General features: G+C 50.8%; 1 protein-coding gene across 6 annotated transcripts in view; it reads left to right on the forward strand.

The window, feature by feature from the left end:
* The window catches only part of SLCO2B1 (solute carrier organic anion transporter family member 2B1), a 48114-nt gene that overhangs the window by 12899 nt on the left and 19634 nt on the right, over positions 1-15581 (forward strand). For all 6 annotated transcript variants that reach the window (XM_081063610.1, XM_081063614.1, XM_081063611.1 and 3 more), the window contains exons 3-7: positions 1200-1337; positions 2839-3001; positions 4782-5015; positions 5272-5370; positions 7659-7837. In XM_081063610.1, the coding sequence (XP_080919736.1) occupies positions 1200-1337; positions 2839-3001; positions 4782-5015; positions 5272-5370; positions 7659-7837 (813 nt within the window). The remainder of the gene's footprint in view (positions 1-1199; positions 1338-2838; positions 3002-4781; positions 5016-5271; positions 5371-7658; positions 7838-15581) is intronic.

The raw sequence follows: 15581 nt of genomic DNA on the forward strand, positions 1-15581 counted from the left end.
CGTGGCAGCTACAGGGCCATCCAAGCCTGGCAGAGCAGACTCTGCCACTCACTGGCTGTGTCACGCCAAGCAAATTGCTGCCTTTCTGAGCCTCAGTTTCCTCATCTGTAGAATGGGTGGCTGTGATATCAAAGGGATGACCTACGAAAGCACTTAGCATGGTTTTGGGCACATAGAAGATGCCTAGCACTTGTTCTCTCCTTTTAGAGATGAAAGAACTACTCTGTGGCAGTGGGGGACCAGTCTCCCTACCGCTCATTTCCCTAGGGCGAAAGAAAAGACCCCAAGAATCCTGAACCTGTGTGAATACTGGGGAGTTCTGGCTCCACCAAGGACAGCCCTCAACATCCAAGCACCCACTGGTCCCTACAGGTTGTGAGGCCACGTGTCAAGTGCTATTCCCACATAATCTTATTTAGTTCTCACAGTGACCCTGGGGGCTAGGGCATTTTCCTCATTGTATATGAGGAAACCATGACTTGGAAGAACAGAATGAATGTTATTTAGTTCATAAAATGTTATTTAAACATAAAAAAGCTGTTTTTTAATTCTTTAAGACTAGTTTTTCTTTTAGGAATTCTGCTGATTTTTAGGAAGCAGGAGAGGATGTTTGGGGTGGGTCTAGGGGGCGGGTAGGCAGCTCGGGGATTCGGTATGTATAGGTGGTCTCTTAGGAGAGCTCTAGGGAAGGATGGGGTGGAAGGGTGAGGGTAGGGGCGGGGTGAAGAAGGATATCGGATAGCCTCCTGGAGAAAGATGAGGGTGGTGGAATAGGCAGAGAGGTCCAGTCCAGCTCCAGGGGAGCTCTGAGGGTCAGGGCGAGCTTCCACCATTCTTGGTTCCATGAAGACCCTGCTCTCTGTCAGGTAGGTTTTGAGTAGCCCTCAGGCATCAAAGTAGTACCCAGGACAGCTTTTCTAGTTTTCAGGTCTGTGTGAGAAGCTGTGGCTACTCCAATAATTCTTTCTGTCTCTGTCTCTTTCATTCTTGACTCTCCTCCCTTACTCTCTCTTCCTATGTGTCTGTCCCCCCTAATTCTGTTTCTCCATCTCTATTCCTTGTTTCTCTCGTGGCCTTACTCCTTACTCTCCCTCTTTCCTCAACTCTGACTCTGTCTCTCCACAACACCCCCACACACCGCCCCCGGCTGTCTCCCTGGCCCTCTGCCCTCTGCCATCACTGTGGCCCCTGTCCGGCAGTTCTTCGTCCTGTGCCACAGCCTTCTGCAGCTGGCGCAGCTCATGATCTCAGGCTACCTCAAGAGCTCCATCTCCACCGTGGAGAAGCGCTTCGGCCTTTCCAGCCAGACCTCTGGACTACTGGCTGCCTTCAATGAGGTACTGTCCCTGGCCCAGTTTCCGGGGTGGGCACTGAGGGAAAAGGGCAACCCCAGCTCCCCCTGGTCCTCCTCTCTCACTACCCCAACATAAACCCTTCCACTCCCAGAGCCACCCCATTACAGCTCCCTCCCAAACCTTCTTAGCCAGCTCCTTCTTGGCTCATAAACGGACAAGCCATGTGTTAGGCCTAACAAGGCGACCTCACCCTCCCTGTAAAATCACAGCATTGGCACTGCTGTCCTTGGGGCACTTTAATGGGAGGTATGGGGTATTTTAAAGCTAGCCAGGCTTTCCATATCTACCCACTCTCCCTTTGGTTGCTTTTCCTTTTTGGGCACCTGGCTAATGTCTGTTCCAGGAAGGAATCAGAGGAAATCGCTTCAACAGTCGTGAAAAAGGGTTTAAATGAGATCAAAGGCAGAATTTGGGACCTTGAGGTAGTTGGAGAGGGAGTGACAGCATGGCATGGAGTGTCGTCCTCAGAGTTGCCCAGGGATCTACAGGCCTCTGCCTCTGGGGCCAGCCACCAAACAGCCACCCAACAGGGAAGAGTGCACAAACTGCTCGGGGCGGTTTGGAGATCAGAGTCCAGCTGTGCACAGCACCTCCCCCAACAGATGTTTGGAGAAAGTCACTGTCCGGAGAACACGCTTTCTCTTCCCTGCCCCAGCAGATGTCTGTGAACTTTTCTCCCCACTGGGTGATGTGTCATGTTCTTCCAACCCCAAAGCCTGCTCGCTACACAGAGTCCCCAGTCTTCAGACCCCACCTCCAGATCTCAGAGGTGAAAAGGAAGCGTGAAAAAAAAAAAAAAGGAAGCGTGATCACCCAGCACTGGGGCCTTGGGCGAGTCACTCTCTGTCTCTGGACCTCGGTGTCCCATCTATAAAATGGAGAGTGGCTGTCCTTCCCAGGGTCAGTCCTTCCCACCCACCCTCTGCTGACACTGCCCCCACTCTACCAGCAGGGAACCCAGGGTTCAGGGGATGAGGACCTCGCCCACCGTCACCAGCCAGTAAGCAGCTGAACGGGGTGCACACCCCAGCTTCTGACGGCACAGGCTTCTCCTTCCCTGCAAGCTCTCAAGTCCCCATATCCTAGGATTTTGATGCTAAGGCTCAGAGTTCTCAGCCATACTCCTCTGGCCTTAAAGTTTCTTTATTTGTTTCTCTCATTCATGAGGTCCCAGAAACTCAAAACCCCTTTCCTTGTCTGCCCCTCTTCATGTTCCAATATGGGGTCCAACCAGTGTTCCAGAATGAAATTGAATTTCTAGCCTGTCCACTCTGCCCTCATTTCTCTCCCCTAATGGGGCACTGGGTCCCTTCCTAAGAGGACCCAGAATCTGAATGTATAAGAGGGACCCCAGGGATTCTTATTCAGCCAGCTAGTCCATTATACACATGAAAGCACTGAGGTTGTCAATAGAGGAAGGATGGTGTAGGCCTCCAGCCCTGGCTTCTGCTTCATTTTAATGGGTCCCCTTGTCCTTTTGCAGGTGGGAAACACAGCCCTGATTGTGTTTGTGAGTTATTTCGGCATCCGGGTACACCGGCCCCGACTGATTGGCTGTGGGGCAATCCTTGTGGCCCTGGCAGGCCTGCTCATGACTCTCCCACACTTCATCTCGGAGCCATACCGCTATGATGGCACCACTTCTGGTAAGAGCAGGAGTGACTGGGCTGGAGGTGGACATGAGAAGTAGCATTATTGTGAACCAGGGCCTCTCCCGAGACCTGCATCGGCCCATCCTCCCAGGACACATGCTGGTCCTCCCACCCCATCCCCACTGCCTCCCTCAGTCCCAGCCTGGGTGGGTCCTTCTGGCAGTTCTGAGGAGTGGGGTAGCAGGGAGTCCTGGGGTTAGGCTCTCTGGGCCAATCCTGGTGAGGGCCTGCTTCTATGTCACTGCTTTTTTTGAGGTGGGGGTGAAGTTACAACACAGCCTACTTTGGGGCCTGGCAGTAATAGGTCCACAGGAAATATTTGTGGAATAACAGTATCACATACCACTGCTAGGCCCCAGACGCTGTTCTAAGCACTTTACGTGTATTAATGTGTTCAACCCTCCCAAGAAGCCAACATACTGAGGAAAGACAGAATGAATGAGGGAATGAACAAATTAAAAAATGAAAGAATTTCAGACAGGGATAGTGAAGCAGGCCCTGTTCAGCTCAGTGGCATTTTTGTTCAGGGCCTACTTCACAGATGGATACCTGTCCCTTAGATAATTACCCAAGCAGCCTGAGAATTTGCTTCATTCCTTTTTTTCTCCCATCTACCCATTTATCCATCCATCCATCCACCCACTACTCATGACTCTTCATGTTTACAACCCTACGAGTGGGTGCTATCGTTACCCTATGTTACAAGTGAGGAAACTGAGGCTTAGAAAAGGAGGGACTTCACCAAGGCCCACAGCTAACAGAGCTATGATAGGTCCGGGTAGCCTGGCCCTAGAACCCCTGCTCTGAACTACTGAATTATTCTTTTCTGAATTCCGTATTTCTATAGAACTTCCATTCTAGGAGACTCTTTTGAGAGATGAGGAAACTGAGGCCCAGAGGGGTGGAAAAATCTCACAGCCCAGGCAGCCTCCGTTGCCAGTCTGGGTCCTTGACCTTGGTTCACCCAGCTTTGCTTCAGAGTTCCAGCTCCTGGAAAGGGCTGGGCAGGCCACACAGAGTAGGCCTCGTCTAGACCCACACTTGGGATAATAATAGCATGAGGGTCTCCTTCAGTTTGCTCACCAAATATTGGTGAGCTACAGGGAACAAACATCTGGTACTAAATTAAGAAATGCCCCTTTACTGCACTCTGCCTCTGTGTCCCAAGCGGACACCGCGCCCTCCCCAGAATGAAAGCCGAGGGCACTAGAGCCCCCACAGGCCAGCCCCAGCACCCATTCCCTGCCAGCCCTGCCTTCAGCCCTGACCTCGCCTGTCACACTGTGTGTGGCAGCCACGCTGACCTTCTCAAGCCCCTTTATTTACATGTACTGTAACCTCTCCCTGGACCAGCTCTCCCCACCTTCTTTTTCTGGAAAATCTTGTTTGTTCTTCTGGACTCAGTTCAAACTTGACCTCCTTTGACAGCCCCACCCCACCCAAGAGCCACCATTGCCATGTTGCCATGGCACTTCTACGTACCTCTGCTCAGAAAGGTGGCATAGGGTGGTGTAAGAGCATGGACTCGAAGCCAGGCTGCCTGGGTTCCAGTCCTGGCTTTACCCTTTGCTAGTTGCTGCCTGAGCACAGTCTCCTCATCTGTGAAACAAGAGTCATGCGAGCACCCATCCCCTAGGTTTGTTGTGGGGGTGGTCGTGGAGAGGGGCAGGGTCAAATGATTTAAATACACAAGCACTTAGAATAGTACCTTGCATCCAGGAAGTGCCATATTAAAGTTTTAGCTATGGTCATAATATGTTTTATCATCTCTCAGGGAACATGTCACAGGATTTCGAGGCTTCCCTGTGCCTTCCCACCACCTTGGTCCCGGCCCCAGCCTCCTCCAGCAGCAACTGCTCAAGTCACACGGAGGCCAAGCATCTGGCTGTGGTGGGGATAATGTTTGTGGCACAGACCCTGCTCGGCGTGGGTGGTGTGCCCATCCAGCCATTCGGTGTCTCCTACATCGATGACTTTGCCCACAGCAACAACTCTCCTCTCTACCTTGGTGAGGACTGGTCCCGCCTCTTGGCCTCTGAGGGAGGGCTGGGCTCAGGTAGGAGGATGAGAGGCCCCAAGTGAGAGGGGGTGGCTGGGCAGGAGTCCCTGACCTTGTCCCATGTGACCAGTAAAGAGCCAGAGAAGCTCTGGAGAGTTTCCCAGGCCCAACCATGAGAGACAGGCTGCCCTGGGCCCATGGGGCAGGCACTGACCTATGGAGGAAACCAGGGTCAGCGAGGCCTAACCCAGGCTTTGTGTTACAGGGATCCTGTTTGCAGTGACACTGATGGGGCCAGGTTTGGCTTTTGGGCTGGGTGGCGTCATGCTGCGCCTTTATGTGGACATTGACCGGATGCCAGAAGGTGAGCCTTAAGAACACACAGTTGTCCCCAGAGGCACACAGATATTAGCTGAGTGACCACTGGTCTCATAGGAGACACTGAGCCAGGGGGCCCAGGTTCAAACCCCAGCAATCCCACTGACCTTGGACATGCCTCTTAACTTCTCTGAGCCTCAGCCCTCTCATCTTTGAGATAATCTCTGTCCTGTCCACCTCCCAAAGCCACAACCAGAATCCAGTGAGGTGACGGAGCTAAGCTATAAAGCACCATAAGATAAGGAGCTGTGGTTGTCGTCACTGCTATTATTAGGAGTCTTTACCTGTTTTATCTCTGAGTCTCCCAGGCCCTCAGCCCCATGCTCAGATATGCTGTGGGCAGAGAGGGGCACATACTCTCCTGGCCGGTAGGGCGCTCCCATCTTTAGGGGGAACAAGACCCAGGTGAAACAAAAAGGACACTGGTATGTCAGAGAGAACTTTGGGAGCAGGACTCAGTTTCCTTGAGCCTTTCTCCGATGAGAAACTTACTGGGTGACCTCTAAGGACCCTTCTAGTTCTGGCCACCTCAGAGTCTGGGAACCTGTGCTGAGGGCACCATTTGGGGAACAGTGGTCTCTGATCCAGGTAGTGGTCAGAGTGGGGCAAAGAGTGAAACTGAAGCTTGGTATGAAGGCAGCCAGGAGGGAGGAGTTTGGGGGTTTGGGAGCCCTGGTGCCCTGGTGCCCTGCTGGAGTGTAAGAGAAATCCTTTTAGAACAGGTCACTGTGGAACCTTAACTGCCTGCCTGTCCTACCGAGCAGCTCTGAGCTGCCTTGACTTCTGCCTTCTGCTACTCAGAAGTCTTATCTCTCACCTGGAAATTTTCCAGAAAGCCCTAGAAGCCTCAGGTGATACACATAGGAATAGATGGCTATGCAGTACAGATTCCGCTTCTTGTTCTCCGGCTTTTGCCCAAGGGTGCCTCTAGCTAGGACAGGTCTGGGCAGCTCTGAGCAAGAGTAACTAGAAACAGCCCTGCCCTGCCTCCTCTCCTTCTAGAAAGCTGGGGCCAGGAGACAAGTGTGAGCTCTTGTTATAACTCCTTTGGGAGTCAAGGCTCCCCTAGGTTTCCCAGACACACCCCAGCTTGGGGCAAGCAGGTGTGTTTTCTGATTCTGTTGGCATCATCCTGCAAATGGGGCTACCTCCACAGGCAGATATGACATTCCTGTGGACATAGTCCTTCTTTCTCTCTGGGGGAGTTCATGGGGTAGGTGGATTGGGTCCACTGCAGGCACAGGCTGGTATATGAGAAGCAGAGGAGGTGGGGACAAGCATGTGCGAGCTCTCGCCAACTTGGCACAGAAGCGGGAGGAACAATTAAGTGGAGGAGGGAATCAGCGCAAAAGCCAACTTCATCCCCAGTTTCACAGATACGTTTCCTGAGTGCCGACTGTGTGATCTGGCTCGCGCTCAGGAGGAGCTCAGGATCAAGTCCCTGGGAAGCAGTCTGACTCATGGGGCTGCTGTCATCATGCAGCCATATTGTTACAAAGTGCTTGTGGAAACGGTGGTGATTAAAGGAGGAGGTGCCCAACTCAGCCTGGGGGTCAAGAAGTTTGATGGGAGATGTGGGCCCCCCTGCCAGCAGATACATCTGGGATACTCTAGTCCTCATCAAAAATCACCTGGGGAACTTGTTAAAGGTATAGATTCCTCGGTCACCTTCCCACCTCACCCTGTGGTAGTTCTAAGTTGGTCTTGGGTAAGACCTGGTATTTTTTTTATAAGCACCCCTGGTGATTTTAATCAACCTGCAGGTCTGAGAACCACGAGAGTAGTCTTAACCATCAATTTAATAACAATAACCACAGTAGTGACAGTAACATGAAGAAGAGCAAACACCTATATAGAGCATAGTATATGCCAGCACTATTCTAAGTGCTTTTTACATGTATTCACTTCTATGATTCTCACAACAACCCTCTGACATAGGTACGACTAATATCTGTATTTTGCAGAGGAAGAAACTGAGGCACAAAGAGGTTAAGCAACCTGCCCAAGGTCATGTTAGTAATGGAATTCAGACCTGGCAGTCCACGACCTTGACCAGTACATGCATTGCCTTAGTAGTTGGAAAGGCCAAGACCCACAAAGGGTCAGGGACTCACCTGAGGTCATACAGGACATAACTGGCAGAACCAGGACCATAACCCAGGTCTCCTGACTCCCCAACCAGGCCACCTTACATCTCAGAGGCCAGTCCCAGGGTGGTGGCCAAGAATTGAAGGCCTATCGTGACCCCAACATCACCATGGTCTTCTCTTCCAGGTGGTATCAGCCTAACCTCGAAGGACCCCCGATGGGTGGGTGCCTGGTGGCTGGGCTTCCTCATCTCTGCTGGCGCAGTGGCCCTGGCTGCCATCCCCTACTTCTTCTTCCCCAGGGAGATGCCCAAGGAGAAGCAGGAGCTTCACTTCCGGCGAAGGGTCTTGACAGTTGTCAGCAAAGTAAGCTCCTTCCGTGTCCTCACCCTCATCCAGACTTCAGGCCCCAATCATTTGTCCTCCTTTGTGACATTAAACGTCATCCCTCCTGGGCACTGCGAGTCACAGCTTACAAAAACACTCCTGTCGAGCTCCATTGCATCCCCTCTAACAGCCCTGCCCAGTGAGTGTTCCCTGCCCCTCCCTCCGCGGAGGAGATCAAGGGCCAGAGATGGAAGTGCCCTGCCCAAGAGCACCAGGCCAGCAAAGGCAGCCCTGGGATGAGAACCCAAGCCTGTCTGAGCCCACGGTCCTGGCTCGAACCACTCCCCTGCTGCCTCTCTGCTTGTCACTCAGAGGTTTTTTGTAAATTCTGAACATGCTATAGCAAGGTTGAAAACTGGTAGGAGATGAAGGGTGTGTGGCAGGTCTGGGAAGACTTCTCTGAAGGGGAGAGAGTTGAGCTGGATTTTAAAAGATGTGTGGAAGCCTGGAAAAGAGAGGGAGGGGTATTTTAGCTGTGGAAACAGCTGGGCAGAGGATTTGGCTACAGAAATGAATCTGACCTTTTCAGGGATAGTGAGAGGACAAATATGTATTGAATGCATCCCCTGGGCCAGGCGTCAGGCTGGACACTGTCTCTACCCATAAACAGGCACAGCCTAGTCAGGACAAGGACTCGTTGAGAAGTAATAGCTGGTGAGGTGCTCCAGGGGTACCTCACTGAATCCTTCTGCTTTACTTATGGGGCAGGTGGTCTTTCCTCAGAGGAGGCCACTGAAGCCCAGCAGGTGCGAGGATATGCCAACGGTCACACCTGGTAAGAGAGGGCAGGACCATGTGAGCCACTGGGCAGGAGAGATGATTCCAGCCAGGAGATTCCAAGGTTTCTAGGGACCCACAATAACATAAGGCCAGGAAAACCATAAATCGCCTCCAAAATACAAAAGAAAATGACAAAATAGAAATGTTTTATAAATACTCCGTTATGAGGTACGACAACTAAGTTTGCAAACTCATCCTCGAAAAAGTGCTCCATACCTCATTGTTGAATATCACTGTGGTCACCTTCGAAGTACTCCCCTTGGGAAGCTAGGCACTGACGGCAGTGCCTAGTCCACCCTTCATAGCAATTTTGGAACTCTTTTTCTGAAATGGCTTCTGAGCTGTCATATTACCCTTGATGTCCTGAATGTTATCAAAATGTCTTCCTCACAATATTTCCTTTATCTTCGGGTAAAGAAAGAAGTCTCTGGGGGCCATATCAGGTGAGTAAGAAGGGTGTTCCAATACAGTTATTTGTTTACTGACTAAAAACTCCCTCACAGACAGTGCTGTGTGAGCTGGTGCATTGTCGTGATGCAAGAGCCATGAATTGTTGGCGGAAAGTTCAGGTCGTCTAACTTTTTCACTCAGCCTTTTCAGCACTTCCAAATGGTAAACTTGGTTAACTGTTTGTCCAGTTGGTACAAATTCATAATGAATAATCCCTCTGATATCAAAAAAGGTTAACAACATTGTTGCAACAAGTTCAGGAACTTAATTGTCACACCTTGTGGGGTGTGTGTGTGTGTGTGTGTGTGTGTGTGTGTGTGTGTGTTTGTGTAGATATAGATATATAGGTATATATAGATATAGATATACTGGGGGTGCCAAAAAAATGTATACCCATTTTAAGAGATGTTATCTATGCTCAAGCAGTAGTTCGCCATAATCAGACGTGTCTGGACACTGATAGTTACCACTTTGAGGACCTCTTGTAGTTGCAGAAGTCAAATGTATTCATCTTTTGCTATTGGTCTATATTGAGTATTACAATTAATATAGTTTTTTCCTTTCTTAAAATGTGTATACTTTTTTTGGCACTCTGTATATTTCACAGGGAAGTAATTATTGAGAAATCACAATCATAAATTGAGTTAGTTGTTGCTAAGTAATTCTAATTTCAAAGGGAAAATTTATAAAAATCCTGTTGAATATTTTGCAGCAAGAATAATTCTATTTAGTGTGTCAGCTTGGTACATTTGAATATGTTTGCTGTAATATATGATAGGGCCTCCTTTGGAGAGCAAGAAAGCTTGGGCCTGGGAGGAAGGGCTGAAAATGTCTCTGCCTAGAAAAGCTGAGACTTGAGCCCAAGTCTGTCTGACCTCTGACCGGGCTGCTCTATGAACCTCACCACCCATCTACCACCTCCCCCACCCCTGCTGGAGCAGAGGGTGTATATAAGGGGAACCAAAGAAAAATGATGTAGGAACAGCCAGCAGGGGCCAGAATAAGAAAAGCCTTGCCTGCCAGCTTCAAGAGCAGCAGGTGGCCCTGGAAGGAGGGTAAGCAGAGGGTCCTGTGGCTCTGTCACCAGGTGCCAGGCAGGGAAAGGACTAAAGGGGCTGGGGAGTGTGCAGAGAATGGCTGGTGGCAGGGAGCAGAAGCTAGGGCATTGGTCCAGGCAGGAGCCAGTGCATTGGCAGTGAGGTGGGGCATGGGCATGTGTCTTGGAGCCACCCAAGCGGGGACTGCACAGGCCTGGGTGCTGCTCTGCCATGGAACATACCAGACACAGTGAAGAGCGAGGCTGATGCAGGCTCAGAGGCAGGGGGAGGCAGGCCCTGGAGAGGGACCAGTTTCAGGAGAAGAGGAAAGCTTGGAATCGCAGATGGTCCTTCCCGGTTCTGCCTAGCTCAGGCCAAAATTTGAATGAGCTAGAATTCCTAGAACTGAGGAAGAGTTCTTAGAAGTGAGGGAAATCACAGAGGAAAGGGAGAGCCTGGCTTGCTGGTTATGGGTAGTCTCCACGCTGAGCCCTAAATGGAAACAGAAAAAATAGCTATAATACTTGAACCATGGGGTGGAATAGTGGAAGAGACTTGTCTCTGCTGGGCTCAGTCACATGTCAGTCATGTGACCTTGAGCAAGTCACTTCCCCATTCTGTTCTGTCATGTAAGATGCTGAGGTTAAATAGCTGGAGCATATTCTGTGTGTCTCAGATTCTGAGAATGTGCGATTCCTTGCATTGAAGCTGTTGAAATGCAGATTTGGATTTTAAGAGCTGTGTCTCTGTGATGCCTTGAAACCCTGGTTCCCTAGCTGTGAATCTGTCTGGCTGTCTATATTCATTCTGTCAGCACATTTTGAATGGGGAGTGGGGAGGGAAGGAGGGGAGAGGTTCTTAAAAAAGAACGGAAGGCTGAGAACATGATGATCTGCTTCTAGCAGCTCTCAGGCAATAAATATTGATGTGGGAGGACTTGTTCCCCCATCCTCCCGAGGCTACCGTGGCCCTGTCTCCTCGCAGTGACTCAGGCTGGCCCAGACCACTCAGGGTACTGACGCAGAGGCAGATGGACCGGAAGGAAGGGCCCAAGCGGACAGAGCCAGCTCCCAGAAAGCCCAGGCCCCCGACGTGGGGTGTATCTTCGACAGGGAGTGGGAACAGGACGGGGAGAAAGCGAATGGGACACTATTTCTGAAATCCCTTTGAGCATCCCCTTCTCAGGCTCAGGGGTCCCCTAAATACTCTCCTAGAAGTAAATAGGGTTTCTAATGGTATCCAGGAGATGGTGGTGTGTAATCTAAGGACTGTGAAACCCAGAGAAGGCCTCAGTCTCCCTGTCTGTACAATAGGCAAAGACTGGACAAGGTCGGTCAGGTTCAGTGATGTCTCCTCTAAATGGCCCCCTGTCTCTGGAGCAGTACCTCAGCGCTATCACAGGTAACAGAGGAGTACATCCCACAGTCTCTGCCCCAAGGGGCTCTCAGGTAGTAACTGAAGGCCAGGAGCAGACAGACAGGGCATGGCTGAATGACAGCTCAGGTTTCTCCCCTAACCCGTGCTCAGAGTTCTCTGCCAGGGGGAAGGAGAGCATTAATAGTCTCTATAGAGAAGACTATAAGATGAAGGATGGGGCAGGTGGGGGGGCATACAGGACATGGGAAGGGGCAGGAGCTCTACTTTCCTGCCTTTGGCTCCGTCTATGACCTCAGAGCTCAGGTGGCCACCCAGACATTTTTCTAGGAGTGAACCAGGGCAGGTGTCACCTGTCTTTGGGTCTCAGTCTATAATTAGCCAATCTCTCAGGTCCTGGCAAGCCCCTGGACTCCTGGTAGATGGCTCTGCAGGGCCCGTGGAGTAAGGATGGTCTCTTAGGGGCTCCCTAGCAGGTCGTCCTGCTCCATCTGGCCCCATTCAGCCAGCCACCGTTATGTGCCCTCCATACTCCAGGTCTTTCTGAGTACCTGCCCTTGGGGCTGGGCCAGGGGCTGGGAAGGGCCGTGACTGTTGAGATCCTCTGCCCCTGCCTAGCCTCTAAGCACCACTAGCCTTTGTCACCTTTCCTGGGTTCATATTTCCTGGGAGTCTCCATGTCTGTTACTCTGGGTTACCTCTCAGGGTCTGGGATTCTAAGATTATATGGTTTTAAAGCTCTGTGTTTCTAGTAGTGGAAGATTCTCCGGTACTTGTGTTCTATTATTCTAAGGTTCTATGCCTCAACTGGTCTGTGATTCCCAAAATTCACATTTCTAAAGGGCTAGAATGTGGCCCAAGAGTCTATGAAATCCCTGTCTCCCAGTCATTAACATCGATGTGCTTCTTTGGAAGAATGGCCATGGGTGGGGACAGGAGTAGGCTGTGGCAATGGCCTTAAAACCCAGGACTTAGGATTAGTCTATTGAGGTTTGTCCGGCCTGGAGGCCCCCGTCCCCCTGGGATTTCGGGCTCCCTCTGCAGCCCCTGTGAGGCCTGAGGTGACTTGGTCTTTCTGTGCCTCTCCCTCCGGAATGCACTGTGCCTCTCCCCAAGGAATCCTCCCGGCTGGCCTGGGATTCCGCTGGTATCCTCCCCCATTCCTGGCACCCCAGGCCTTGTGACTCCGCCCTCACCTCGCTCACCTCTCTAAGGTAGATGGTCTTGTGTGATCATTCAGTTCAACCCCCTCAGTCTTACAGATGGGGAGACTGAGGCCCAGAGAGAGTTAAAGCCATGCCCAGTACCACCTTTCCCTGCATTAGTCTGTGCAAGACTAGGTCTTGGCCCCAAAGTGCTGAGGAGAGGCCCCCCTCCCCAGCCTGGTACAGATAAGAGCTTCCTCAAACATCGGGGCTGGAGGGCCCTTTGCGGCGATTTTGCTTGAGTAGTTTTCAAACTGCACCCCTCAGAACCCCAAAGGTGCTACCATAGGGAGACTGAGGGGAGGTGTCCTCAGCAGAGCTAAGGGCCTTCTACCCAACTAGACAAACGCGCACACACACACACACACACACACACACTTCAATCAGACAAGTTCAACTTTTATGTCTTTTTATTCCAGTTATTTGAGTGAGATTTCAACTGGGAAAAGGATTTTGTTGCTAAAAATCAGTTTTAAAAACACTGGTCTAGTCCAATACCCCCATTTGACAGAGGAAGAGACTGAGGCTAGAGAAGAGAGGCGATCGGATGATTGGTAGCTGATCTGGCCCAAAAGGCACCATGTGAGAGTCTTCTCAGTGTCTGAGACATCCTGCAGTGGCAAGGAGGGAGTCCAACAGGGGCAGGAGTTAGACACATGGTGTCTGCACCATACTGACTGGTGTATGAATCCTGGCGCAGCCACTAATTCTGAAATCTGTAAAATGGGTATAACCAGAAAATCTATATTTTGGGTTTTTTGTAAGAACAAAATGAGGCCAAGTGGTGAGGTGGATAGTTTAATGGCTGACGCAGAACTTCAATAACCAGGCATGCTCTTTCTTTGTATCTTTCTCTGATCAGGCCAACTCTTAAGAGGAAACATAACAGAAACATGACCTTTTTTCTAATTTTCCTTTTATATGCTTTTCTGTATCCTGCTTCCCCTATATTCCATAAAAGGTTTAAGGCAGCTTACACCAAAGGCATGTACAACACTAGTAAAAGAGTGGGAAATGAAGCTAACGTGTATTGCTTGCTCTGTACCATGCACTGTTCTAAGCCCTTGATGTATTATCTCATTTAATTCTTGTAACCTACCTATGAAGTAGGTTCAGTTCCTACCCCCATTTTATACCCAAGGGACTGAGTCACAGAGGAACCTGATCACGTGGCTAGTGAATGTTGGAGCTGGGATTCAGACTCAGGAAGAGCAGAACCTATGTACTGAACCACTCAATCAAGACCAAGAAGCAAGAAACTAGAAATAACAGCAAAAGGTATCAGAAAGAGACAGAAAAACACAGAAGCGTGGACCCCAAAGATGAATTCAATTGATAACCACTTATTTGGTTCTGAGCTTTCTGGCAGCCAAAGGAAAGTGAGGCATGGCCAGTTGCATGAATCTCGTTATAAGAAAGCCAAAAGCATGTCACGTTCCTCACAGAAGTTCAGATCTCCAGGCACTCTGCTAGAAAACACCATCTCCCTCCCACAGGAGATAGGAAGTTGAGCAGATAACCCCTTCCCTGTGGCTGCTTCTTGTGACCACAGGTGATGGAAGCTGAAGGCTGGCAGAGACTTCCACGTCACTCGCCAGGCTCAGCCCTGACTCCATGGGGCTAGGACAGAACCCCAGGTCAGAGCCTTCCTGTAGGAACCCAGCTTCCTCTGAGAACAGCTCCTGGATCTCTGGAGTCCGAGTAGACAGTGGGGCCTTCCGTGCACTGGACCACACAGAGCTCCGTGTTCTGTGGGCTTGCAGCAGTCAGCACACAGCCCCAAGAGGGGAAATTCTAACCAGCTCCCTCATCCCAGCCTGCTGACCTGGGCAAACCATAGCCAGATGGGTCATACTCCAATCACTGTTCTGAGCAGAGGCCTAATGTTTCCTCTTTCTGGAGCCCACTATGAGTCAGGAGTCCTCAAAACAGATCTGGGAGAGAGGGGCAGAAACGTGAAGAGCACAGAGACAGCATCTAGGAACAGCCAGAGCTCCTAGTGCCCACAGGATAAAGCCCAAGGCCCTTAGCTTGGCCCTCCAAACTGCCCAGCTCCTGCCCCAGAGACTCGGCCGTAGTCAGGTTGGTTTCCCTACCACCCCCCCCCACACACACACACACCAGGCCCCTTCCCACCATCACACTTGTGCTGTACTATGCCTCTCCTTCCGTACCTCTCCCTTTCTGACTGTTCAAATCCCAAACCTCACTTCTCCCTGGAAGGGAGGACCCCCAACCTCTGAAAGTCCGTCCCTCCCCTCCTTTCTCCAGTCCCTATGTCCTTTCTCATAGCATGAGACGAGTGAGGTGGGGCTACTGTAGGACCTGGGTTTGGGAGCCTGCTCTGCCAAGTGCTCCCTGGGTGACACTTCCCTTTTGGGGGGAGTTAGTTTCCTCTTCTGTAAAATAGATGTAGTACTAATCCCTGCACCAGACTGTTGTGGGAATTCATTGACATGGTGGATGTGAAAGTGCAGTGTAGACCATCTAGGATCGTCCATGTGGCCACAGACGACATTGTGGTTGTTTGTATTGTTTCCTTGAGGATGAGGAGTCCCAGGCAAGGAAATCACAAGATTCTGCCTGTCTGAAGGTCTAGCCCTCCCCTGCGTGATAAGAGAGGCTGGGAAGTTATCAGTCTATCCCAGCCTTTCCTCCTTCCATTTTGGAGGCAGTATCCCCCACACCGAGCACCCCTCTTCCCACGCAGGAGCCTGGCACCACACTGGGAGGTCCCTCCCACACCACTCTCCCATAACTTGGCTACGAATGAAAAAGGAGCAAAGAGAGTCTCTCATTCTCGTTCGGCAGCATGTCTAAAAGAAATAGTATGTGAGCCACGTAGCTAATTCTAAATATTCTAGTAGCTATGTTCAA

This window comes from Rhinolophus hipposideros (assembly GCF_964194185.1).
Source record: "Rhinolophus hipposideros genome assembly, chromosome: 10".
NCBI lineage: Eukaryota > Metazoa > Chordata > Mammalia > Chiroptera > Rhinolophidae > Rhinolophus > Rhinolophus hipposideros.